Source organism: Pseudorasbora parva, chromosome 10, assembly GCF_024679245.1.
Source record: "Pseudorasbora parva isolate DD20220531a chromosome 10, ASM2467924v1, whole genome shotgun sequence".
In the NCBI taxonomy this organism is placed as follows: Eukaryota; Metazoa; Chordata; class Actinopteri; order Cypriniformes; family Gobionidae; genus Pseudorasbora; species Pseudorasbora parva.
Genome location: NC_090181.1, coordinates 22,529,243 through 22,556,945, shown reverse-complemented (window position 1 = coordinate 22,556,945; position 27,703 = coordinate 22,529,243). Strand labels below are relative to the sequence as shown.

General features: G+C 37.8%; 1 protein-coding gene and 2 non-coding genes across 3 annotated transcripts in view; 2 read left to right on the top strand and 1 right to left on the bottom strand.

The window, feature by feature from the left end:
• pdzd8 (PDZ domain containing 8) overlaps positions 1 to 25,217 on the bottom strand; it is a 58,082-nt gene extending 32,865 nt beyond the window's left edge. The window contains exons 1-2 of the mRNA XM_067455550.1: positions 24,106 to 25,217; positions 1,333 to 1,458 (exon numbers count right to left, since the gene is read on the bottom strand). Of these exons, the coding sequence (XP_067311651.1) occupies positions 1,333 to 1,458; positions 24,106 to 24,992 (1,013 nt within the window). The 5' untranslated portion in view covers positions 24,993 to 25,217. The remainder of the gene's footprint in view (positions 1 to 1,332; positions 1,459 to 24,105) is intronic.
• Positions 25,218 to 27,042: 1,825 nt separating this feature from the next.
• On the top strand, positions 27,043 to 27,151 carry trnal-caa (transfer RNA leucine (anticodon CAA)). The gene is made up of 2 exons: positions 27,043 to 27,080; positions 27,106 to 27,151. It is a non-coding gene; the product is annotated as a tRNA-Leu (tRNA).
• Positions 27,152 to 27,406: 255 nt separating this feature from the next.
• trnal-caa (transfer RNA leucine (anticodon CAA)) lies at positions 27,407 to 27,516 on the top strand. The gene is made up of 2 exons: positions 27,407 to 27,444; positions 27,471 to 27,516. It is a non-coding gene; the product is annotated as a tRNA-Leu (tRNA).
• Positions 27,517 to 27,703: the final 187 nt, after the last annotated feature.

Sequence of the window (27,703 nt, the reverse complement as noted above, 5' to 3'; positions counted from 1 at the left end):
CATTGCAATTTTAATGACCTCATCTGTTGACATGATGCCAGTGAATTGCAGAGCTTTTGCAAACATATCCACATCCTTATGATCAGATGCTTTCTTGCCTGCTGTTTTCTCGCTGCAGTCATTTTTGGTGTATTATTTTGTTGTTGAAGGGAAAGCGTTAGGGCTGCCCTAATCGCTAGTCGACTCAAAGTGGCTTAGACAGTCCTTTATGGTGGGGAGGAAATCCAAACTTTTGAGTATCATCCATCGCCCTTAAATATGGCTCACCATAAAATGTAAGAAGCAACTTAACATGACCTCTTCCTCTCACATAAATGTGCGCTAGCCTATTATTATGGGAATTTCCAAGTGTTTGTGTGGAACGCGGAAGCTAAAGTATTAGCATGCATTCTTTTGCAAAGTATACAATACAAACAGGATGTGATTTCTGCCGTTCCGAGTGAAACAGAGCCCGTCAAAAAACAACACCTAATTAATTTTCCTAAGCTAAAGTATTAGCACGCATTCTTTTGCAAAGTATACAATACAAACAGGATGTGCTCTCTGCCGTCCGAGTGAAATTGAGCTCGTCAAAAAAAAAACACCTAGTTAATTTTCCTCACAGACATGAGAGAAATACATTATCAAAAGCTTGAAATGTCTATTTTTAAATGAACTGACTCAAGTGGAAATCAAATATTCTCATATTATGTCATGAAACGTGCATAAAGGTGCCTGCACTTCTCAAGATAAGACGAGTCATCATCATCAAATTCCCTGCTGTTGAAAACACAGAAGACACTAGTATAAGTATATCAATTATTAAAAATGTCAGTTTTCTTGCTGTTTTTTTTTCACAACACATTCATAATCATCGCTTTTGCCGGTGCGCTATGGCAAGGCAAAAGCTATGGCGAGGCTATGTATAGGGAATTAAGGCTCATTATTATGATTTATTTGGTTAATTAATATAAAATAGATCAATGTGGACTATTATTTAGAGCATATCCAAGTGTTTGTGCGGGACATGAAAGCTGAAGTATGGCGCGTATATTTACGTATAAATTGTAATCTCATGTACATTTTATACTGTACATTAAGATATTTCCTTAATTTTTAGGGTTTTATTTTTGATATTATTTAGACAATATTATAGAATTTTAGTATCGGCCATAACAATTACTTAACAATAATTATCTGCTTGTATTGGCCAGAATTTTAATAACAGCACATCCCTATTTTTACCTTGTGAAGTGTGCTTCCTAAGCCCTCGTTTTATTTGCCAAAAAACAAAAAAAATATTAAAAGGTAAATGTTGATTGTGTCAAACACAGCAACAGGATTATGCCCTACCTGCTACATTCAACAAGTGTGACACGTAGACGGCCCTCCACCAATAGTGTGTCTCGGATGGAGATGTCCAGGTCACATGACGACGGCTGTGGAGGCTGCACTTGGAAAGGAAAAAAGGGCTTGTACCTGTCAATAAAAAAGACAAAATCCTTAGATAATCAACAATCAGCCAATGCATAAATAATACTGCCCTTCCTTACACATATTACTTTCATTATTGCACAACAGTAAGTCATGACTAGAGAGGTCAAAAGGAAACATTTGCCAAGTTAACGGTCATTCACCCTGCCCTTACAGGAAAAACAAGCATTTCAGCTCTGTTTGTTTTGTCCTTCCACAAAGAACACTTCAGGACAGAACAGAACCGTATGGAAAGAGTAGAAGAGCAGGTTCAGTTAAATACAGCTGCAAGGATTTTTAGGCCCTTTCAAATTATGCAAATCATCAGAAAGATTGGCATTAAAAGCTAAACTAAAGTGAAAACTATGATGTTAAATGTCAGACTGTATCAAGGAGAATTTAAACCGTACGTATTTGCTTAAGGTCTCCCTCACAGCTACTAACTCATTACCCAGGAATTTATGAATTAGCATCCAAAGTTTTTTAAAGGCACAAATCCAACATAACAGTAAGCATGATAATCTGATTATTACATAAAATGAACAAAAACATAGGTTGACATTTTTTGATAATAAAAAAGAAGTAGTAAAATAAAAAAGATTTAAAAAATGGTGCCCTATTTATAGAATTCCCTCACACATCCACTGGAAAAAAAACTTTGACATTGTGATTACTTTTATCCCACCCCAAAAAAGGTTAAATGAAGAGAAACATCAGAAAAGGGGTAAGAAAACCCATCTGGAGCTTCCTCTTAAAGGGTAACTCAACCCCAGCTCAGACTCAGAGCCTAACTCCACCCACTAGCAATATTTGAAAAATGCTGTAAAAGAGGGCAGAGCCGAGCGGAGATGGAGGGGACGAACCAAAGGGCAGGGCGGGGTTGAGCGGACAGGGTGGGCGTGCACCTGAGGCCCGCAGTCAAGGATTGATTGACAGCTGACTGACTCGCAAAGATGAAGGATGACTATTAGACCGGCAATACATTTTTCTTCTTAGTCTTCTTTCTTAAATTTCTCTTAATGACCACTCATTAATTATTTGTGCATAAAATGTTGCAAAGTTGCAAAAGTGTATAAAACTTTCAGCATTGAGTACACAGTTCTTTCACAATAGAAAAAGGTGTAAAAACAGTGTGTGTGTGTGGGGGGGGGGGGGGGGGGACTTTAAAAACAAGGTGGTGCATAAAGTTTAGTAGAATTGGCTCTGTGCTATTTCAAGACTCTTTACTGCTAATAATAACCTGAGAGAGATTAGCTTTCCTAAAACATGAAGTGCCTTTCCCTCTCCATAGACAAAGCACTTCCCTTTACCCTTGTGAGGTACAAAAATATTACAAATAGATAATTTATGATTACAAATGACAATAAAGTATGCAATGATGACATTGTATCAAAGTCACCATGAAATCAACACTGACAACACTGACTTTTTTTAAATGGAATATTGCAGTGCTTATAATAAATGATTTATCTGTGCACATCATTTTTTTCAATTTATGTGCCCACATAACATTAGTCTCGGCCTCAGATGTCATGCCCACGGACCATTGGATGAACGTCACCTGATTGGTTGAATTCTACAGGATGTCTGTGAGAGGAGTTTGTTGCGGTCTTTAACGGTCCGCCTGGAAACAAATGCCATCATAAAATAATTGTAGAACCACTGTATTGAGATGGACTTTTTCACGACGCCTTTAGTACCTTTTATGGGTCTTGAGAGAAGAAATGTCACTGAAGCCAATGGAGGCCTTCTATATTCTATGTATATCTTATAATGTCAAACGCCATTGTTTTGCTCCAAGTAATGTTTTTTCTGAGGCATGCTTATAAAAGCTACTTACATATCCTAACTGACCTAAGCCCTTATTCTAAACCCTTTTTATGAAACCGGGCCATGAACTTGTTGTTATAAGAAGTTATGTCCCTCAAAAAAGGAGGTGAAAGTGAAATCAACCGCTCTTCTAAAACCGCACAAATAGACAAAAGGCAATTTCATTAACTTGTAGGATTTACAACCAAAATCATGAGATTAAGACACGATTTAGGGGAGTCAGTCACAAGGATATAATGTTTTGTAGATAAAAGTCACGATCAAAAACACCATCTATCCTGCAAACAAAGCCGGTATAAAATGCATGTCTCAGCATTTAATAGATCAATATACATGAGATATTTTTCATGCTAAAAAAGTAGCACAGACAAAGGCAGAGTTTTTGTGTTTACGATGCTCAGTTTCTTTTTTTGTGTTCTTCCATCTTCTCTCTACTATAGCCATCTGCACAACAGGGAATACAGAGAACATTAAACAGAATTCTGAGTGTAGCTTGACCAATTCCAGCTTGAGGAAGAACACATGAGAGGAAATTACAACAATGGATAAACGGCTGTAAGACAATGGCTGTTTCTCATTCCCAAGAACACAAATAAAGGATTTACATTCTTGAGGAGACCGGTCTTGTCAGGTTACCTTGAAAGAACAAACATTGAAGAACACAGAATGCATCTTTGTGAGAATTAAGATGTGCTGCGAGCTTGTTGCTCAACTGACCGTCACAGCATATTATGGGCCAGATTTACTAAACAGGGCAAATTACCATTCCAAAAGAATTCCAAAAGAGTGCTGATGGGAATAAAAATTCTGTGCATGATCTACTGATGAAATGAAAAAAATGTCAACAGTCTTGGTTGATGTTTTTTTATAATCGGATACTGCAAAATTTTTATTCAAAATCGTTCGTTTGTTCAGCCCATTTCAAGCAAGCTTTGCTCAGCGTTTTAAACTGAAGAAAGGGTAATTACAACTGTATTCCTGCAAGCAGTAAGTTGTGATTTATCCACTTATTGACTGTTTAAACAATTTTAGGAAACACAAGTACACCAAGTAACAATGTATAACTCCAAGTACCATGTATAACCAAAACACCAGATAGTATAATGGTTTTGGTTTTGTTGGGGGGAAAGAAGAGTGTTCATGCTTGATGTTGCCAGATTTCAATAATTTAAATCCCCCAATCAGAGCTTTTCTGCAAAAAGAACACGTATACTATCCAGTGTTTTTACCATATGCACGCGAGCTCTCTCGCACACGTCGATGATCTGAAAACACCAATAAACAAGTAAGCTGCATTTCATCAGTGTCATTCAGTCTGTCTTTGTTCTGTCAGGACGGTCAGGACTCATGAGCCGCTTCGCTGAACAACTGAACTGCTGTGTGCTGTGAGCTGCTGAAATAAGCCAATCAGAGCAGAGCTCAACATTAATATTAACGACTCTTCCAAATAAGGCAAAAACAGAGCATTACATCCTAGGGACCATTTATAGGGTTGTAAATGGACCTGTAAAACTGTATCTGGACAATTTTTACCCTTAAATAAGCCACATACCCTCTATGTAGATATCAGAGAACAATTTAACATATTGTTTCAACTCAATCTAGGGCACCTTTAAAATATTTATTTAGGGCTGCACGATTAATCGAAATCACACCGCAATCGCGATTTGGGTAATGTGCGATTATGAAAGCTTAAAGGATGTGATTTTAATTAAATAAATAAATAAATGTGTTAGCGAAGAGCGGCTCTGTGATCAGGAGTAAACGCTGCTCCATCTAAAAGACTGCGAATTTGAGTCGCTTATAACGTGGGTTTGAAAAAGCAACAGGAGTCAAACATCTTCCCAAACTAGTGAAGCGTTCATAAACTCGTTCAACAAAAGACAATATTTAATAACATGTTTTAACTCCCTTCATATCGTCAGTTGAGTGTTTGTGAGCTGATGTGGCTTCTCATCACAGAATGAGGCAGATGATATTTTATAGTAGTAACGTTATACAGTGATGAAGTCTATGTCAATCAGCACTGCATTATAATATACTTTATTATTATGAAAATACCTTAGACGGCTTGAAGAACTGCAATACACCATATTTTGCTGCAGTGGTGTTTATTGTCCTCATGTTTAATCAAAGCATTGATTCTTTCAAAGATAGTTTCTATCTTCTGTTTATTTATCCAACAGTGTTAGCTTCACATAAGGGATTTCCTGAAACGTCATTACTTCTCTGAGGTAAATATGGCTTTTCCGCTCGAGGGCGCCCAATTACTTTTGGTAGAAGAAAAATAATACTAAATAAATTAAAAAACTTAAACTTTTTTTTTTAATTATAGGATAAACAACACAGATATTTATATTTATATTTATATTTATATATATATATATATATATATATAATTTCACAATAACTCCTTAGGCTTAGACCTTTCTAATGTTTTTAGTCACAGTCTGTATAATAATAGGTAACCCAGCAGTTTTTTTTTGTAAAATAAGTTTTCTGTAAAATATAAATATAAATATTTTTAGTAGTAATAATAATCATAACAATTAGTATTAGTCATATTAATATGTACACAAAATGTTATATACACACTTTTCATTTGTAAAAAAAATAATAATAATAATAATAATAATAATCGCATTTTAAATTGCAATCACAATTTTAACCAGAATAATTGCAATTATATATTTTCCCCAAATCATGCAGCCCTCCATTTATATTATATTATACATTATTTTGTTTTAATTTACATATGTTTAATGTTACTTATTTGTTCCATCTTAAGATTCTTTTTTAATATGCCAATAATAAAAATACTGCAGGCTTTCTCCAGGTCTTTATCACTATTAAAATTAGGCAAAATAAAACAACAAATGTTTACTTTCAGGTGCCGTCACGTAGTTGCAAACTTGCAGTGGGAATATCTTAAGCTAAGGGTGCACTGCACGATTTAAGCAATCATATAAGATCATTACAATTCACACTGTGCGACATGGCTTTATTAAACTTGGGAAAAGTTGCAAATTCCCTGCGCGATTAAAATTACCGTAGGCTATCTTTGGTCGCAAGACTGAGACAAAAACCATCTTTGAACCCCTCTCATTGTACGACATAGGGCCAACGATAAGGAGACATGATCACAGAAATTGCCACAATCTTTCATCTGGGACAGCCAAAAATCGTGCAGCGTATCCTGGGCTTTAGGCGAGAATGAGAAATTTAAATCTTGCAAGCTTCCGTACGTCAACCACATGCAGTGTCTCTATTGGGATTTCTAATGGTTTGATTCTCTCAAGTCTGCCTTTGGCCCTGTCCCAAAAAGGGACACTTCATGTGCACTTTCGGTCTTGTGGACTTAAAATGTCCATTGCGTGCGCGTGTCCGTTCAAGACCGTATGGTGTCCGATTCGTCATTTAAAGGGGGGGTGAAATGCTGTTTCATGCATACTGAGCTTTTTACACCTTTAAAGACTTGGATTCCCATCCTAAACATAGACAAAGTTTCAAAAACTAATGTTGGACGTTTGATGGAGTATTTCTGTGTTAAAAATACTCCTTCCGGTTTCTCACAAGTTTCGGAGAGTTTTTTTCGAGTATGGGTCTACTTGACGTTAAATAGAGCGGAAGGTCCTTGTATGGGCTGTACGGGCTCTTCTCCCGGTAGGGTGTGCGCGCGCGTGACTAGAGGGAGAGAGAGGAAATGCACGCTGTAAACAGTCTCTCAGGTGCAGATCCAGTCGTCCGTGAACACTTATGACGCGCCGCGCTCCACTTTATTCCTATGGGTGACGTCGAGCGACTTCAACGCTTCAGCACAGCATTCTGGGAAGGCAGCGCTGCATTTGAACCGATTTGAACGCAGAAATGACGGGAAGCTTCAAGGCATCGCTTCAGTCGCGTCGCAAAGTGGATTTCCACGGTCACTGCTGTCACAGGACTTCACCAAATCATACCAAAGAAGTGTGTTTTTGACAGAGCGGTCCTGCTTTGGAAGATGCCGGTGAGTAAATCAACTTCAAATGTCTCTGCTATTGGCTACCGTCGTATGAGTAAACATCAGTAAACGATACGATCGCGTGCTTCATCATTCAAATGCGCTAACGGTTACTCCATTGTTGTTCTGTATAACGTTACACTATTCTGACTCTGACGTGCAAAACCGTTTTGCTTGCTACCTCTAAGGTCTAGTCACATACAATAGTCCATAAACCGAATCATGTCCTCATAAACTGCACACAAAGGCCCCTAAATACAGTACATACCACAGAGACGGACATCCTGATGTTGCCGTTTCTCCTGTTCAATTTATTTCAGCCTCAGATTTGATTGTGGATCATTATCTGTATTAGCTGAGATAGATGGGTTTCTCCACGCTTGAGGACGTCACCGCTTTGCGCGCTTGTCATTCTTTAGCTCCGCCCACACGATACGCCTCCAGGCGCTCGTTTTTTTCCGGAAAGACTCGGTACAGCCCATATTTCTTTTATAAATATGATAAAACTAAAGACTTTTCGGAGATATGAAGGATGCAATACTACTCTATAGGTACTCAAGATTGACATGAGATTGACTGAAACTGAGTGTTTCACCCCCCCTTTAAGCTTAAAGACGGGTGCTCGTGAGCGCCCCCCTTTGCGGCTGCTATGCGCCCTTGATGCGCACTTCAACTGAGCCTGCAAGTTTGCGAGCTACGCAGAGGACTTCTACCCGTCAGTCAAAGCGGCATTACGTGGTGAAAGTGCGGACTCAGAGGAAGACCGCGAGGGTTTAGGGTGCCATTTAGGACAAGGCCTTTGATGCATCCTCGATACTCGATATCAAAAACACATCCTCTGTACTTGCGTTCTTGAGTGGTTGATGTGGAGTGGAGTGGTTCAATGGCTGATGACACAAGGACGCAGTCGCTTAAAAACGCATTTACACAATACTATTTTGCCAAAATAAAGTTAAGTACTAAAATGCTAAAAGTAAACTAAAAATAAATGAACCCAAAAAAATAAAAAAATAAAAAATAAATGCTAAATAAATAAAATAAAAAATTACAAAACTACATACCAAAATTGCTAAAAGTAAAATGAAAACTGAAAATATAAAAATTCAAGCTTATTAAAAATATTAATAAATACTACAATATATGAATAATATAAAACTAGTGTATGTGATTTAAATGCCTCATGATGTAAAACTCTAAGAACAAAATCCTGGTATGGTAGCACTCTCATAGCCCCTTGCTCCCTCTCCATTTCCCACCTGCTTAATTGCAGGACATGACTTCAGTTTGTTTCAGAGCAAACACAGGGCACGAAGCGCAGCCCTATCACTTACCACCAACACCGTTACAGGAATATAGCCAGCCTGCAGCATTAAAAATACAACACTCACTCACCTCACACACACACAGAAACAAGCATGCAATACCTCAAGTCTGGACCTTGCCGTTTAAGTCAACTGTAAGCAATTACATGCCTAGACATTCACTATTAAGAACAGTAATTCATTGAAACAACATTCAGTTACAGCCCGAGTTCAATTAGGCAAAGAATGACATGTTTACGTAACTTACACTAGCGTACTGCTAGACTGTCTGTCTGTTACTATCAGACTGCCGTTCTAGTCAATGAGTATAGCAGTCTCTGTATGGTTCCTGGTGTTGTTAGCTGAAGAAGGAAATGCAGAATGGGGAAATGACTCACAACTCTTTGATATATCAGTTCTGTCAGCATTTAGTCTGAAATCTCATTCACACTTTTGCATATTAAAGGTCCCGTTCTTCGCGTGTTTTCGAAGCTTTGATTATGTTTACAGTGTGCAATATAACATGAGTTCATGTTTCGCGTGTAAAAAAATACAGTATTTTTCACACAATTTACTTATCTGTACAGCGCTGTTTCCTCTGTCCTAAAAACGGCCTAATGATTTCCTTGTTCTATGAAGTCCCTCCTTCAGAAACACGTAACGAGTTCTGATTGGGCCAGCGCTTCCAGTGTTGTGATTGGACAGCAGCTTAGCGCACTTAGTCCGGAAAGGTCCCGCCTCTTACCATAACGGGGTGATGCAAGCGCTGAATGCGTGCTCTTCTCCACGTGAGAGAGCAACAAGACCACGCCCCCTATTTTGCGTGTGCTTGTGGGTGGAGGTTAGTCAACAAACGGTTCTAGTGACGTCATTCATGAAGGAAGTGCAGGGGTGTAGTCCAAACCGGCTGTTCGCTGTAGGCCTTGAAAGGGAACTTCTGTTAAATAAAATATCTCGCTTGGCGTTGAACTTTGAGCTTTATAATTTTACAGGTATTAATTATGCTCCAACAGCAACATTACACACTAACTAAAGTTTGAAAGATGGAATCGCGAAGAACGGGACCTTTAAGATTTGGTCCATCACAATCAGCTATGAGATATTCGCTGACCAATGATGTTTTGGCAATATAACACTGTGTGTACTTATGTTTACTTTTATATAAAAATACTGAATAATAATGAGCCTCTAAAATATAAACTAATCACACATAAAGCTTGCCGCTAGAGATGCACCGAAATCAAAATTATTTTGAAATGTTGCATTAGTTTTAAATTAGCTTATTATTAGCTTTATCATATTAGACTTTTAAATGAAATTCAATAATTTTAATGATACCGAATTTAAATTGAAATACAAGCCCATATGTAGAAATACAGATAACGCACAAATACCAAATTGATGGTGAAGCTTAGCAATGAATCAGCAAAACACATGCATGAACTACAATCCATTTCACCGTAGCGGAGCGTCACACCGTGCAATGATAACTGCTAGAGTGAAAACTGAGCATGGGACATTTAAGGGGCGGGGTGGGGTGGCATATATTTTTATCATACAATTAACAGTACACAGGCGGTAGACAATTAAGGTCACCGATCCAATAGGACACTAGAGAGCTTTCAACTGACTCTGTAAAACACAGACGAAAGATGCACAGAGTAATATACGCAGATTCATAAATATGCAAATGAGCTCCACCTCCACTCACTCACACCAGCTCAGAGATCCACTATATCAACTTTACTTAACGTTACTAGTAGGGATGCCACAATTCTCAATATAATATTGAACCATTCGGTTCGGCTTTTTTTTCCATTTTGCATTTAATTCATTATTTGTACTTCTCTCTGTTTATTTCGGCTCTGTTTGAGTGTGCCTTTGAGTCTATGCCCTGATATGAGCAAATATTCAATCATATGCAAGCCGCATTCAAAAGTGTTGCCGAATAAACATTTAATTCGCATTTTACATGCGCTGAACACTAAAAGCCTGCCAAACACACGTGATTACTGGACTAAGTAGTCTTACTGCGCTAATACTGTCAAATTCACACAAGGTTAACATATATAAACACAGTCGGTTATGTCTAACGTGAAATCTAAATCGCGTGTGTTTGTATAAGATGTGAACAGGTCTTAGCAACGCAGACTAGTGATTGTGAACACTTGTCCTTAAAGGGACAATTCACCTCTTAAATTATAGTAATAATAAGTAATAATACAGTAGCTTTTAAACACTGTATATTGTATATTGAAGACTATGTTGTTTTAATTTCAGCCTACATTTATTCATTCAATTTCATACTTAAATGCTGCTGTATATCTCTGAGCTGCCACTGTAAACATTTATATATATATATTCATTTTATATTATACAATACACTAGGAATGGGTACAATGTTTTTTTTTAAAGGTGCCCTATAATGAAAAATTTAATTAAACTTGCTATGGTGAAATAATAAGAGTTCAGTACATGGACATCACATACTGTGAGTCTCAAACATCATTGCCTCCTACTTATGATGTAAATCTCATGAATCCAAAACACCACAGAAAAAAAAGTGCTTCTCAACATAAACCCAACCGTGACGCAAGCGTTGGGGATCATTTATTTGCACGCCCCCAACATTTGCATCTGACTAAGCATATTCATTGTCAGGCAGAAATGAGGGAGCGAATCATCAGGTAAACAAGCTGCTCGCATAGACACACCATGTTCCAGGCTGTGCAGGAGACTTTTCTACCCTTCCCACAGATTTAATTCAAGATCGTTCGTTTGTTCGGCCCATTTCAAGCAAGCTTCACTCAGCGTCTTAAACTGAAGAAAGTGGCAATTACAACTCTATTCCTGCAAGCAGTAAGTAGCGATTTTATCCACTTATTGACTGTTTAAACAATTTCTGATTAAATTGAAAGTTTCTTAGAGACCGCATTGTCTAGATGACCCAAGATGCTAGTACAGTAACAATAGGAAACACCAAGTACCATACAAAACTAAATAGTGTGTCTAATGACAAAGGGTAATATTATTTTGTATTACAAAATACAACCGTAGATGCTTAAATCGTTCACTCAATCCTTCTAGCAAACGTCACCTTTTCCACCATATAAGTTAAAATGATAGTCATTTGACAAGGCTATTCATTTTGTAAAACTATAAGTTATATATTTATATTTTTGAGAACTGAAGTATGGTGTTTCCCATGATGTTTTTGCCTGTTTGTATTTCAGATTAGGTGTTAGCGTTAGCCTACATTGTGACTAATGTTATAAAAACATGCAATATCGTTGACGAAAAAAGACAAGTCTAAAATGTAGGCTGAATGACACACTTTAAAGTTGGGGTAAGTGCTATCTCGTAACCGTTGTTGGTATTTCAAATCACCAAAACAAACACGCCCCTACCCCCAAAAGGGTCTCGCCCCTATTTTGATAGCGCCGTCCCCTAGAGGCATCAACGGCTATGGCAGAATCTCTGTGCATCTAATCCAGGTCGAATATTCAATGAAAAAAGTCATCCCTTCTTTCACAAAAACACAAACCATTCTTGTGAACACGGAAGGTCCTTGTATGGGCCGTACGGGCTCTTCTCCCGGTCGGTGCAGATCTAGTCGATCCAGGCGCCGCGCTCCACTTTATTCCTATGGGTGACGTCAATTTCAACGCTTCAGCACAGCATTCCAGGAAGGCAGCGCTGCATTTGAACCGATTTGAACGCAGAAATGACGGGAAGCTTCACAACATCGCGGATCTCCACGGTCACTGCTGTCACAGGACTTCACCAAATCATACCAAAGAAGTGTGTTTTTGACGGAGCGGTCACAGCGATAAAGGTTCAATCCTGCATTGGAAGCAGCCGGTGAGTAACTTAAAACTGATTCAAATGTCTATGCTGTTGGCTCGTCACGTGTGTAAACATCAATAAACAACACGATCGCGTGCTTCGTCATTCAAATGCACTAACGGACTCTATTGTGTTGTTCTAACTTATGTACACTAACGTTAGTCTGACGTACAAAGAGACAGTAAAGACACACAAATGTTGACGGGCCACTAAATAAAGTACATACCACAGAGACGGACGTCCTGCTGTTGCCGTTTCTCCTGTTCAATTTATTTCAGCCTCCGAATGATTCTGGATCATTATCTGTATTAGCTGAGATAGCGATGGGTTTCTCCACGCTTGAGGACGTCACAGCTTTGCGCTGGTCATTCTTTAGCTCCGCCCACCAGGCGCTCGGAAAGACTCGGTACAGCCCATATTTCTTTTATAAATATAATAAACTGAAAGACTTTTCGGAGATATGAATGATGCAATACTACTCTATAGTTACTCAAGATTGACATGAGATTGACTGAAACTGAGTGTTTCACCCCCCCTTTAACCTCTTTCTGTTCCTTCACCTAAGAAAAGAATAGCAAAAAAACAAACCGAACCGAAAACTGTGGTTAAAAACCGAGGTATGTATTGAACCGTGGACTAACTGTATTGTTGAATTCCTAGTTACTAGGGTCTCGGTTATAAAAAAATAAAATAAAAAAAATTAACCATACGGTTCTCCACCCACGGTTCATCACGCACTTGCACTTAAACTCAAATCTGATGACGCAACTATAATATGGTTTGTTGAAAATAACAACAACAAAGTTGCGCGTCTACTATAAGCAGCAGCCATCACCCTGTTTTATTAATTCACAGGATATTCATTCTTGATATCAGTAATTTGTATTTTCACTAGTGAAATGTCACCATAGGCAGCATTCAAATTAATTTGTTGATATCAACAATCAACATTTCTGATATCAATAATTTAATTGGCACTAGTGACAATGTTATTTTCTGATATCATGAATGTGATTAAGAAAGCCATTTTAGATATCTAAACTTATAATTGATATCAACATTTAAATTACTGATATTATAATTGATATATTGATATTAAAGAAAAGCTAATTGTTGATATCAGGAATTTAATTGTTGTAGTATACCATCTTACAAAAGGAACAGCAGTGGGGAGACCGTTATCAATGTGTCATCTTTACAATACCAGATGTACTTTTTACAGCACAGAAGACTAGGCAATGAACTAAAATGAAGTGCACTTAACCTGTAAGGCAAAATGCTTCACTGTTTAAAGAACGTTCGAGGGCTTCCAGCAGCAGCACAAGAATACTTGCAGTAATCACCTCTGAGGGAAAAAGCCAGCAAATGACTATTGACTGTGACGGCCTTGTCCTGCTTATCACCATCCATCTTCCTCTGCACTCCTGAGGTGTTGAGTGTAAGCAGTTAAAAAAAAAAAAAAAAAATCTCATTTTAACCCAATCAACGGATTTCTGATTTCTGCTGTATCTGCAAAATCTTTCAGAAACCACAGGAAAGTCATTGGTTTGCTATGTGGCACTACAAACTCACGCACATGAAACAGGCGAACCCAGATCACACGCACACCTTCAACTATTCGATTCATTCAAGCATATGACAGACTTCACTCATTTACATAATTAACATAATGCATAAATTGATCATACATTTTTTTACATTCATTTTTGGATAGCCTATTAAAGTAAGTATCAGCAAATTAGGTTTTATAGTCCACATTTAAGAGTTATCAGTAGAATAAAAATCATGTATAAGAGTTATACGGTGAGAGATATATAATAAAAATGATATGTAAGCCACACAAACACACCGGCTGTGTCTTTAACTGAGAATGTGCTGTTGACCGGATTAAAACCCACTCATATCACCAGCACCTCTATAAATACTTCATATTCACCACAGCCAGGTCACAGAGGACAAACCAAATCAGCTTTGCTTTTATATGCAGCAGGAAGAAATCATGACTTTGCCAATCGGGTGAGAGAGAGAGTGCCGGGAGCTTATCGTGTGTTCTGCAAACTGACTGCAAAAAAAACATTGTGCCCGTTTCACACATTGCACATGTAAATAAGCAATGCAGCAAAACAGAGAGTATTTTGTTTGATATAACTGTTATCAAGAGTGGGCAACTGAGAACAATTACAAACTTTGTCATAAAATCTCATTTACATGAATGCACAATATCTGTACCATACTATTGACCAGTATTCATTTTTTTATTTATAATATATATTTGCATGCTATTTTATGTTTATATTACCTTCACATATTTAGTTACTTTTTTATAAACATTAATAACTATCAAATAATGATTTCCAAATGAATATTTATTCTCATATTTTAAATTATAATAATGTGATGCCTAAATTCACTTTCAACATTTAAAATGACTGATTTTACTTTGTAGTTTATTTTTATGTAGGTAGAAAAAAAACTGTATAGACCCTAAATATAGGCAATTTGATTATCAGACATTAATAAGAAAATATTATCAGGTTATCTGCATTACCCAGAAGATTTCTATCATGCAAACCTGTTTTATGTAGAACAGATAATGTTCATCCTTTAGCAAAAGAGAAGAAAACAGCAGCTGATTGCAATGCATTATGACCAAGTTGTGTTTAGCAATGTTTGTGCTTCCCCAGGGGTTTGTAATGTAATCAAATAAGTGATTACAAAAATTCTATTTTTTTTTGTAGCCTCTGATGTTCTATTCATAAAGAGAGCATGAGACAGAGATAAAGGGATTTCATTACAGCTGAACTTTGGCCTGACTGTATTTGCCAATGTACACTGAAGCTCTTTGCCTCCAAGTTTACACTTTGAGATGAGGTCTAATCACTCAGTGGTCAGACAAAACATGGATAAACTGATCGAAGAGGTGCTTCATGGCGTCATGGTGCCTGCCATCTGGCTTGGGACAGGTTACTGTTATTTTAAATTCACTGCACAGAGGCTTACTCCAAGTCTACAGCGAACAAAATGAGAGAGATGCATATCGTGAGAGGGGGGTGTAAAATAACAAGTGTGTGTACAAACGGAAACACAACAGATGTTTTTTGAAGAGCATTTATATAAGTGGACTTTAGAGACATGGAGAGAGGAAAAGTAGAGAGAATGAGGTATAAGTATCCATTAGGGGTGTAACAATATATCACAATATATTGCAATACAAAAATGCAAAAATATGTATCTTGGATAGTGCCGATCTGTATTGTGTATAGTTCAACCAAAATGAATAAATGAAAGATTAGAGTTTTAGAGCCAGTACTACATTAAACTTTAAACTATATATATATATATGTGTGTGTGTGTGTGTGTGTGTGTGTGTGTGTGTGTGTGTGTGTGTGTGTGTGTGTGTGTGTGTGTGTGTTTAAACAATGTATAATAAAGCAATGGAGAAATATTTGTGTATCTAGATAAATGCAAAATGTCTTATGTTACCAGTAAAAAGTGGCCTACATTATTTGAAATATATCTAGTCAGTGACACGTGCGCATGCATACTGGACTAAAATCAATCTGTATTTTCAACTTCAGAATCATTAATCATTTTATTTTGGTGTCAGCATTCTCCTGTGTGTTAAGTTACCAGTACCAAATCAAAGCCTATTCATTTCCATCCCCAATCTTCCATCTACCAAATTTAGTATTTTAAATCAACAGTACATTATTTGTTAACCTTTTAGGTCTTGGAGTACTGCAATTATATTGTATCATGATTTGTATCGAATCGGGAGATGATGGTATATTTACACTCCTAGTATCCCGAATAATGAGCATTGCAAACATTCAATGACGAATGTAGAACCGAGTCAAAGAGATTGTTACTCTTGGATAGCAAAATAAAGATGATATAGGAAATAACTGCTGCAATTTATTGATTAACAGAACTAAAAGAACAACCACTACACACGACAACACAACAAAGGAAACCAATAACTTAAATAAATGAGGGAACTAGATGAGCAACAGCTGAACTTAATTAGGCTAAAGACTGGAATACACACTGAACAGATTTTTAAACAGCAGGCATCATACACTTTTTGACTTTGTAAATGAAGCTGGGCATTATACACTACACGACTGAGGATCATACCAAATCTTACTATCATACACAACTTTAAAATCATTCCAAACGCCTCACTGCCTGGAGACACATGACAAGTAAAATAAACACTAGTGGAAGATTGTGGAAGAATGTCTGGGGTGGGCAGATGTGTCCAGTATGGACTCAACAGATTACAAATGGAGTTAGCGATGAATGGCATAGTTTTATCTACGTTGTTCTCTAATATTGGCCAATTACCAATATTGTGCATCCCCATTTAAAAGAGATTATACCACATTAAGCTTCAGGTAATTTCACAGACAAAACAAAGCAGAATGTACAGCTCTTCTTAACATGCTATCCTGTGTGCTTCAAACACAATCTGTCAAACATTTGACATCAACATTTTGTTGTAGTTGTATTAAAGTGTATAGCCATATCCTGCATTTTAAAGATTCAATAAATAAATAAAACAATACAATTAATTCAATAAAAAATGTTTGTACATAACTATAAAATACTTTTAATTTTCCTTGTGACAAAAGTGTTTCTGGGTTATCTTGCAAAAGTCCTTCAAAGTTTGTCCTTGAAAAGTAGCATAAAAGTCCTTGTCCAACATAAAAAATGTTGTCTCATGACAATAAAAATTGGACAGACCAAAAATATGTTTTACATTCAAGGGATGTGCTACAATATACACAAAAACTATTTTTCCTGGAAATTAAGCCAGCCAATCAGATCTGGAGATGGCAAACACAAAAACTGCATCTCGCTTTGAATAAAGGTTACTAGTTAATCATGAGACATCAATTCCTGTTTGTGCTGAATGTGATATGAAGAAGCTGTAAGTTGACAGTTTCTCTGGCAAAGGGCATTTAAAAAGCCAAACCCCATCAGTGTCACACGGATGGATGCATGGATTGAACGCCGTGTCTTTTTCTAATGAGAATGTGTTTCTCTAGTGCCTCTGAGGAACTGGACCATTAAATCAGCACAGTCAGGAAAATTTGTCCCGAGCCTTGCTCAAGGGCAAGCAGCTGATAGGGGTCTATCAGTAACTCTTTTGTACCGATTACCCCCAATTGGCCCAAACATACCAAGACAGAGTCAGTCAACTCCATCTCTGAGAACAGAAGGTGTCATTAAACACCTATCAATAACAGCTGGCCACGCAAACACACCAGACATGACATCAACTGAGGTAACCGGAGACTAGGACGGGTCAATACTTAGAGATCGCAAAAACACATTCTGCGCACACACAACGCGCACCATATCAAACATCTACAACATCTGACAACACAATTAATAATTGTATTGTAATTAATTTGTGAAAACGAGTGATGATAGTGAAGGCGAAGCCGTGAAACGGTATCATTTGGAAAACACACATTCACTATTAACTATAACTCTATTAACTTTTGCCTCAATAAACTACTAATTTACTGCTTATTAATAATTTGTATGTTTTTGTAGCGTTTAAGTTTAGGTATTGGGTAGGATTAAGGGATTTTAAAAATGGTCATGCAGAATAAGCCATTAATATATGTGCTTTTAAGTAGTAGTAAACAGCCAATATGCTAATAAGCAACTAGTTAAATGAAAACCTAATTACATTTCAACATTGAGAAACAGTAATTCCTTAACACACACTTGAATAACAAGTAAATGCACATAAACAACAAACACATTTCTGACTCTCAAGTTTCGGCCATCTGTGACATGGAGCCCATCCAGCATGAACCAGAGATGACATCATACAGTTTTGGGTTTTATAAATACCCCCACAGGTACAGAGTACAGGACTCCTGTGCATTAAATAGCTAACTATAATCATTTCTATAGTTAGTTTAGACTATATTACTCAGCATTTAACAGAAAGCCAATTCAATTCTTTACACACATCATATGTGACTATATCAGTGAACATGCTTCGCATTTGAATTATTTAATAGAAAAGGATAAATAAAAAAACAATTCTAAAAAATATTAAATCAGCACAACTATATGACATAGTTAATATATAACATAATATAATGTATAACAGAAAGTTATTTTAAACTGTAACATTTCAAAATAACAATTAAATAATAAATGCAGCCTTTATGAATTAAAAGTTTTTTGTAAAAAATAATTTGAAAAATGTATATTTTGTGTGTAAAAACGCCCTAAAAAAATAATAAATGCTCATTGTAACTAATAATCATTACAATTTCCACCAAAAGCACACACTACCATATTGAACACATCAATCTGCTTCTTCATCCTGGTGACGCACAAAACTTCTCTCTGAAATAGTCAGCAAATCTTTCTTAATCCCGTTTTTATTGCCATAGTATATTAAAAGCATTTTAACCATGCATGCACACTACTTAAATCTAAATCTTCAGCAGTTTTGTCCACACACACACACATACACACACGTCCTGTTCTGATTTTGAACACCTCCTCCATCTGTGACACTTCCATCCCACACAGAGATGAGTGAAACGGATTGTGGCCTGCCCGCTTGTTTTGTCCCCGAGCCATGCTGTCTGCCTTTTAAACAAAGTTCCCACTCACACACTTGTTTAAAAGAGAATATTGTCAGCTTCCTAACGTCACCGCCCACGTGACAAATTAAACAGTAAGTATTTTTCATCTCAGACCTAAAGCAACCCCCATTAAACTCTGAGGCAGTAAAACATGACTAGTGCATGAATTAAAGAGGAACAATATCTCCCATCTCAACCAGCAAAAGAAATAATTCTGGGAAGATGGCAATACTGAGAATATACTGTGTCCTTTAATGTCTCACGTCATTGAGAAGCTCTTTCCTTTCGGATAATGTAAAGCGTTAAGCTTCAGTAAGTTTACTGCCGGTCGTGCGTTGTGATGACTAAAACTCTTTAGTTCTGCAGTATGCGTCCTTATGGTGTATAGCAGAGGGCACAGCATTAACGCTAAATCCAAAGGAAAGTCTCTGATAAAGTCTAAACTCTCAGCACTCACACAGCTACCAAAATAAGTTTTGCTAACGTTCAATTAAGTCATGAAAACACAATTTATGAATGTTCTCTGAACAATCAAAACATCATTTTTTTTTAAACATTAGAAGCTTTTTTTTGTTCATCCAAACATTAAGGGAACATTCAATTTTATTACTTCGCAAACGTTACTTTTGGGACAGTGATGAAACATTTAAAAAACCTTAGATGAAAATGCCACTAATGTTTTATACAAAAATCTATATGATGTATAGATAAAATGTTTCTGCTTACATTTTGAGAACATTATGAAAGACCAGATAAATCTGAATTAACTTTCCATTAACATTAAAGGGTTAGTTCACCCAGAAAAGAAAATTCTGTCATTAATTACTTACCCTCATGTCATTCGACACCCGTAAGACCTCCGTTCATCTTAGGGAACACAAACGAAGATATTTGTGTTGAAATCCAATGGCTCAGAAAGGCCTCCAATGGCACCAATGTCATTTCCTCTCTCAAGACCCATAAAAGGCACTTAAGACGTTGTTACAAAGCCCATCTCACTAGTGTTCTACAATCATTTTATGAAGTGACAAGAATAGTTTTGTGAGCAAAAAAAACAACAACTAAAGAGCGACTTATCTAGTGATGGACCGATTTCAAAACAGTGCTTCATGAAGCTTTGAACCGCCATGAATCAGTGTAGCGAAACAGCGGTTTGGATCACCAAAGTCACGTGATTTCTGCAAGTTTGCTGTTTGACACACGATTTGAATCATGAATCGATACGCTGATTCATTAAGCTCTTAAAGGACAACTCCGGTGAGAAAGGTAATTAACAGATGGTTACAGAGTAGATCGTTCTCTGGGATGCGTTTTCATGAAAATCGAATGTAAAGAGTTTTATCTTTAAAAACAGAGTAAAGAATTTTATCTTTAAAAACTCATCGAGCCACGAGCGCTCTGCTAAGTGATGAACTGTGACTTGGAATCTCATATGGTCCGTTGTTTCCGGAAGAAAACACTGAACATAACAGAGAAAATAAATAAATAAAAATAAAAATCTCCATGTTATTACATTTCACAAACTTAATTCCTATCGACCAGCTCACTTAGAACAGCGCTCGTGAATCGATTCGTCGAGACTGTTTTCCAAGATGGCGCCTGTCCGTGAACGCGTAATGCACTATGTTTATAAAGTATCTTCTTATTAAACTGTTTGTACACTTACAAAGTTCTCAATGCTTCGGTTTGCATGTCGGGACCCTCATTATGCTCTCGTGTTAGTGAGGCTATTTTGAGCCTTGTTAGTGGTATTAACGAGCGATTTAATTTTACCACCCTGTGTCTACCCTGTGCCCCATAGACAAGCGCTATAAGCTAATCTGTTTTTAAAGATAAAACCCTTTACATTCCATGTTCATGAAAACGCATCCCAGAGAACGATCTACTCGGTAACCATCTGTTAATTACCCCTAGGTTCATTTCTCACCGGAGTTGTCCTTTAAGATTCAGGAAGCAGTGTTTTGAAATCGACCATCACTATATAAGTCGTTATTTAGGGTTTTTTGCACACAAAAACTATTCTCGTCACTTCATAAAATGATTGTAGAGCCTCTGTAGTGAGATGGGCTTTGTAACGACGTCTTTAGTGCCTTTTATGGGTCTTGAAAGAGGAAATGAGAAAAGCCATTGGATTCCAGCATAAATATCTTAATTTGTGGCAAGGGTGAGTAATTAATAAGAGATCTTTATTTTTTTGGGGTGAATTAACCCTTTAATGGAAGAATGTTTGTGCATAACTTTAAGAACCATAAGGTTACTAAAATTCTAAGACGGTTCCCTGTTAGCTGGGAATCATTCTCTTGTCTTGAGACACTCTAATCAATAGTTAAACGTGCAGTATGCAACTTTTGGCCACTAGGGGTCACTCATTCAAAATAATAACAACAGACGTACTTTGATGACGTCGGGAAAGTGCGTAGGCTCATGGGAGTTGTTGTCATTATTGCCACTGTCAACCAGCGAATCTGGCATCTCCAGCAGAAAACATGTTCACTGACAAGGTAATTGTTATATTACATCTCTATTATTGTTAAGTTTAGTTACGGCTTTTCACTTTATATAATGTCAATCTAATGAAATAGCAGCGAGCTACCGTTACTTAAATTTATCAGTAACGTTAGCTAATGTGTGAGTCAGAATGTTGTGCGGGCGGTCGCTATGTCAACATACCTATAAGTTGGTAGGCTATGTTGACATATTAACCGTGCTTCATAATTTGAGTTACTCAAATTATAGATATGTTGACATGGCATCCGCGATTGTCGAACATTCTGTATATCAACTGTTCAATAAGGAAATAAATTTCAATTTAGTTTATCATTACCAACATAAAACATAGTAAATCAGAGAACCAGGACCAGCAATACGTTGTTCATTGGAACACGCGCTGTGTCGCTCCCCACGTTCATCAATCATTCTAATAAACATTTATTTTGGAACTCAGAGATATATGAATAAGTAGATCATTATTAAATCAATATTATATGTAGCTAGCTAGTATTAACATATGATAAAAGTAACGGTCACCTTATATTAATTGACCAAGATAGTGGCATATTACCTTATGAAGCTAACGCTACTTTCTCCAGCTACATATAAAACCAATAATAGCTAGTCCATCTGCGTTTTACACATGACATCATCGTGTCACCAAATATACGGATAGAAATATACTTTTGAATCAGTTTTAAAAAGTCTCAGTTTCAGTCTCCAAAAACACAGAATCCGCCTGTTTGAAAAGCCGATGCAATACAAAATGTATACGTATTCAGCTAAACGCGTCTCAATGTGGTCAAGATCGCTATGCAATATGCAAACATACAGCATGTTATGATTATATGATTATTATGTTAGCTGAATGGTTACTTAAATTACCTGTTTATTAAAACGAAAGCGAGATCAGCATATCTCTCTGCAGTCCGAGCTTGTCACGAAGATTTCGCCATCTTTCAAAGGCTTAAGGTTTACACGTCTCTTGCTTCTTCTACTGTCCCAAAATCTTCTCGGGTCATTTTTTTTCACCCGTACGTTTGCGCTTTGAGCTGGCAAAACGTACAGGCAAAGAGTAGTCACGATCCATTATCATACAGACTTTTTTATACGGGTGTTCCCCTTATACTGTCAGTGTTCCTCTTTGAGTTTGGCGGTTCCGCCGAGTTCCGCAGGAAGCAAGACGCAAACGTGGATATGACGTGAAAGACGGGCGACATAACGGAAATAAAGACACGGTCCGTGTCTTCGAATTAAAATATTAATTTCTCTGGATTTAGAAGTTAATTGGAACTGTCGGGATAATGTAAACACACAACTTAAAAAAATATATAACATAGATATAGTGATCTTTTCTATTTTTAATGCTGAAACATTACATATTGTGCCTTTAAGTATGACGTTTAACAGAGAGCACCGTGATTTAATTCACTACTACTCACTCAACCCAGCTGTGTGGGGGTCAAAGTTCAAATGCACCATCCAAACTGATGAAGAATACAGAGTAAATTCATCTAGCTGTTGGTGTGATGTGGTGCTTAGTGTTAGGCTTGACTGTGATTTGCACATTACGTTCATATTGACTGTATGGACATACAAACTATGTCAACAGAAAGACGAGCAGTTTTTGACTGGCGTTTTGTGCACCTGCCGACTTACAAATACAATGTTAAACCAAAAGAATCTAAAACAGCTGAGAAATAGTCAAACCACATACACATGCTGGGATGTCTTAATGTTTATTGGCAACCAAATGTTTTAGGTAGGCCAAGGATGCTGAGTAATAGAGAACAGTGAGGGGTACGTGGTTGAATACAGCAAGCGATCAATCCACAGCTTGGTTGAACGCCTTAGTCACAGACCTTGCATTTTTCTCAGCTAAAAACAGGAAGTAACCTAATATCTACATTGTTTCACTTTTAACAAGCAGGAATATGACCACAGTAAATGGAATTGTGATCAAGGGAGGAAAGCAGCCACAATTTCAGTTTCACCCGGGGGGAAATGAACATAGGCTACACAGTACACACCCTAAACAACACTTTCTGTTCTCATCACATGACCTTACCAAACCCTTCAAAAGTCTTATTGCAGTGCCACAGTACTTCTGTTTCACAACCACTTCAGACATGAACGCACACTACCAGTTTCACAACCCCTCTCTAAAGCAATGATAAATAAAAACAAAATAATTACATGATGTATCTTTTACTGATATTATTGCTGCTCCTGCTGCTTAAAAAGGTGTACATTTGTACATTGATATTTTCATAATTGTGTCAAAAGCAATAATTTTGATTGACACATTACCACAGACAAAACCAAAAGGCTTGAAAATAAAAACATCTAAACTATAAATCACAATATCTGTCTTTCTCCATAAAACACTGTATTCGGGGAAATAATTTTGGGATCAGCTACACTCGTTCATCTTCAAGACACCTAACTGTAACTGTTAAGCAATAGCTGATGGACCCCAGATGGACGTCACTGACATGTCAAAGGCAAGGGACAGACAAGAGATTTTGCATGTGACAGCATGAAGACACTATTTTACACACATTACCTTATTTTGTAGTTCGGTAAAGTGTGCTTCTTCTTGATAACTCTCTTGAGCTGGTTGACTATGATAGAGGTGAGTTGGGGCAGAGGACGCCCCTCAAATTGAGACTTCACCTCGAAGTCTATGAGCGGGTCCTCCAGGAAGGAGAAGGACCAGTGCGTGAAAGGCATGCGGGTGAACTGCAGCTTCAAGCGGCCCGCCACCCGGGTCATCTTTACAAACAGATAAGCCGATTTCCCGAACACCAAATCGACATCAATGGCTAGATGGAAGCCGCCATTATATTCTAAGTCAACCTCGAAATTGAGCTCCTCTGGCATGTTGTCTTCATTGAGAGCCACGGGTTTCATCAGTCTGGCTGTTTTGAAAACGGGCACCGAGTTGCCCAGGGAGATATCCCGCAGACTGAGCCCCTCCAGCAGACGCCCGGCGGTCTTGGTCTGGAGGAGCTCCTCAAACTCTACCTTGATCTTTTTAGTGATCCAGTGCCTGACGACTGGAGTGTCTCGGAGCTCACGGAATAAGAACAGAAATATGGCATTGAGGAAATCGCATGTCTCTGCTTTGGAGGTGTGCTGAGAGTCGCTCAGGGAAGGCGGTGGCGAAGACGGCTGCTGTTTGGGGCTGCTGCCGGGGACAGTGGTCTCTTGCTGCTTGGGAGAAGCGGCCTCCGGTTGTTTGGGGGCAAACGATGTTAAATCTGGTTGTTGCTGCGTTGATTCGCCTTGCTGGTTGCTAAAGTAATCCTTCAGCGCGGGATCAGGAACTGCTTTGACATACTGAACTGTCCTAGCGATAGGCTCAGGGCTCCTCCGGTACAACAGTAAGAGCTGCAGAAGGAGCGTGACGATGGCCCCGGAAAAAGCAGAAATTAATATCAGGTATATCATTTTCGGATCCCACGCTGCGGCATGCGGGTTAAACTGTACTCATGTTCCGCTGTCAGCCCGATTAAACAAAAGCGAGTTCCACCTGGTCGCTCACAAAGCTGCCATATCATCTGCTCTTTTCCTGGCTGGGCTTCGGAAACTGCCGCTGATTGGTGGAACGTACCATCGCGTCAACGCGCTGGAAGTTCTGCGTCATGACGGCATCTGCCGGCTGTGATCGCGACAAATTTTGTCACAAAAATATGTACTAGAACGTTTTAAACTGAATATTGATTAGTCGTACGTTTTTGAAATGAAACTTTTTTTTTTTTTTTACATGTGTAGACTATTTGCAAAGATGTTTTGGACTGACAAATCTACAACAAGACACTTAATAACATTTAAGAGTAAAACGTATAAACAGTTTAATCAGAACATTTACAGATAACATGCATGTACAGTACAGTAGGCTATATTGTATATAATAATATGAATAAATGAATTGAACAGAAAAGTGACGTTGTTATTGCACTTGGAAGGCATTTAACTGTTCAAGAGGGAAATTAGTCTGTGGAAAGAAACTGTTCCTGCATCTAGATGTTCTAGTGCCCATTGATCTTAGGTGCTTTATTTGTACTAGTTTGTGGCCAGGCCAGGGTGAGTGGAGCCTGGGATGATTTTAACTGCCCTTTTCCTCACTCTGGAAGAGTAAAGGTCCTGCAGGTGGGCATGGGGGCACCAATAATCTTCTCAGCAGTCCAGAGTCCAGACTGTCTGTTGTAGTCTCCTATGATTTGGCAGCTGACCCAAAGCAGATAGATGAACACAGGACAGACCCAGTGACAGCTGTGTAGAACTGTGTCAGAAGCTCCTGTGGCAGGTTGAAGTTCCTCAGCCGGCGAAAGAGAAAGTACAACCTCTGCTGGGCGTTTTTAACAATGATTGTCCGACTTCAGGTCCCTAGAGATAGTGGTGGCCGCCCAGGTACCTGACGTTTGTCACAAAACCATCGTTTGTGTTTTTTTTGTTGTTGTTTTTTTTATGTTTTTTTTTTATTAGATAAATGTGTGTAAATCTGTATTGTTTTGTATAAATGCAATAGCAACATGTATCATTATTATATGTCATAAACATAGGAAGCTACTTCTGGGGATTGTTTAGTTCTCAGCCAATAGCAATGCATAATGTTTAAGCACTGGGTGTGCAGTGTGCAGCCATTAACTTGATTGAAACAATTAATCCCCATGTTGGCTGGCAGCAATGCCCTCACAAATCCTTTTTGATCTTTATCAACTCATGTTTCACTGGTGCTGGAGATCTGATCTATTTCAGTCCAGAGACACATTTATAATAGATTACAAAAGTTGTAAACCAAATCCAAACTGAGGTTAACATTGCTCCAGCTCCATCTTGTGGGCTGTCAAAGATATTGCTGTAAAATATACGGAAGCCCTGCTGTAAACTTACCACATTACTATTAACCGGATGTTCTATGGACATTAATTTAACACTCATCTCTGACTGATAACAAATTAGACCTACTTCCTTGTAAAGCTATACTGAAGCAATGTTTGAAACAATTGAAACATTATGTGAGTTTAGTAGTTTAGTAGTCAGTCAGGGGCACTGATCAGGGAAAACAGTCAATCGGCTGAATCCCTGATCTGAGCCCTGACTAAATACAGCATAGGGTTAGATCGCCTACATTTGTATATTTTTATAAAATTTGTATTTGTATACGTTTTATTGATTTGACCAATGATAGTTAATCATCAATTATTGAAAGTCTGGGTTTGGGAGAAGAGCAATAAAACATGAATGTATTTGAAAAGTAGCATTTGATTGAGACGCACCCTGAGTTTTACAAAAAGAACCAGAAGTTGAAAAAACACCGCCTATAGGCTTACCACATGGGGTTTATTTTTAAGCATACAAACATGGTTATAATTGCGTAGGATACAATTTGGCTAAGAATTTATTTATTTTATGTTTAAAGCAGCTAGATAATAAAAGAACAAATAACCACTATGAGTGCCTGTTCGATTGTATTCCTGTGGGAGTGTTATGAAGTGTCAGGATGGCCGAGCGGTCTAAGGCGCCAGACTCAAGGGACTCCCTTCTCATGTTATGAGGTTTCTGGTCTCCGAATGGAGGCGTGGGTTCAAATCCCACTTCTGACAATACGTTTTAGAGACCAGAAATACAAATATCTTGCATTTACGTTTTAAAAAAAAAAACGACTTAAGCAATACAGCATGTCTTTCTTTGTGAGACCAATATAATGATCAGTTGACAAGCTAAACGAGATATAAAAAAAAAGAAAGAAAAAGTTTGGGAGAACATGAATCTATTAGGCTAGACTAAATTTACAAGATGTCAACAAGTCTTTATAATAAAATAAATCATATTGTGTAATTCCAAAGGGTTTTTGAAGTGTCAGGATGGCCGAGCGGTCTAAGGCGCCAGACTCAAGGTTTCACCCTTCTCATGACATGAGGATTCTGGTCTCCGAATGGAGGCGTGGGTTCAAATCCCACTTCTGACAACAGTCTTTTAGAGGGACAGGACTCGAAATATAAACGAGGTTTGTACAAGTGGTGCGTTTTGAGCATACCGTCGTGAGCTAGAGCAATGCACAACCAGTCACGTCTCACGATCACGATTTCAATCTCAGTCAGATTAGTCAGCGATCGAGCTTGATATGCGTAATGCACAAGCGGCAACCTCCCGCG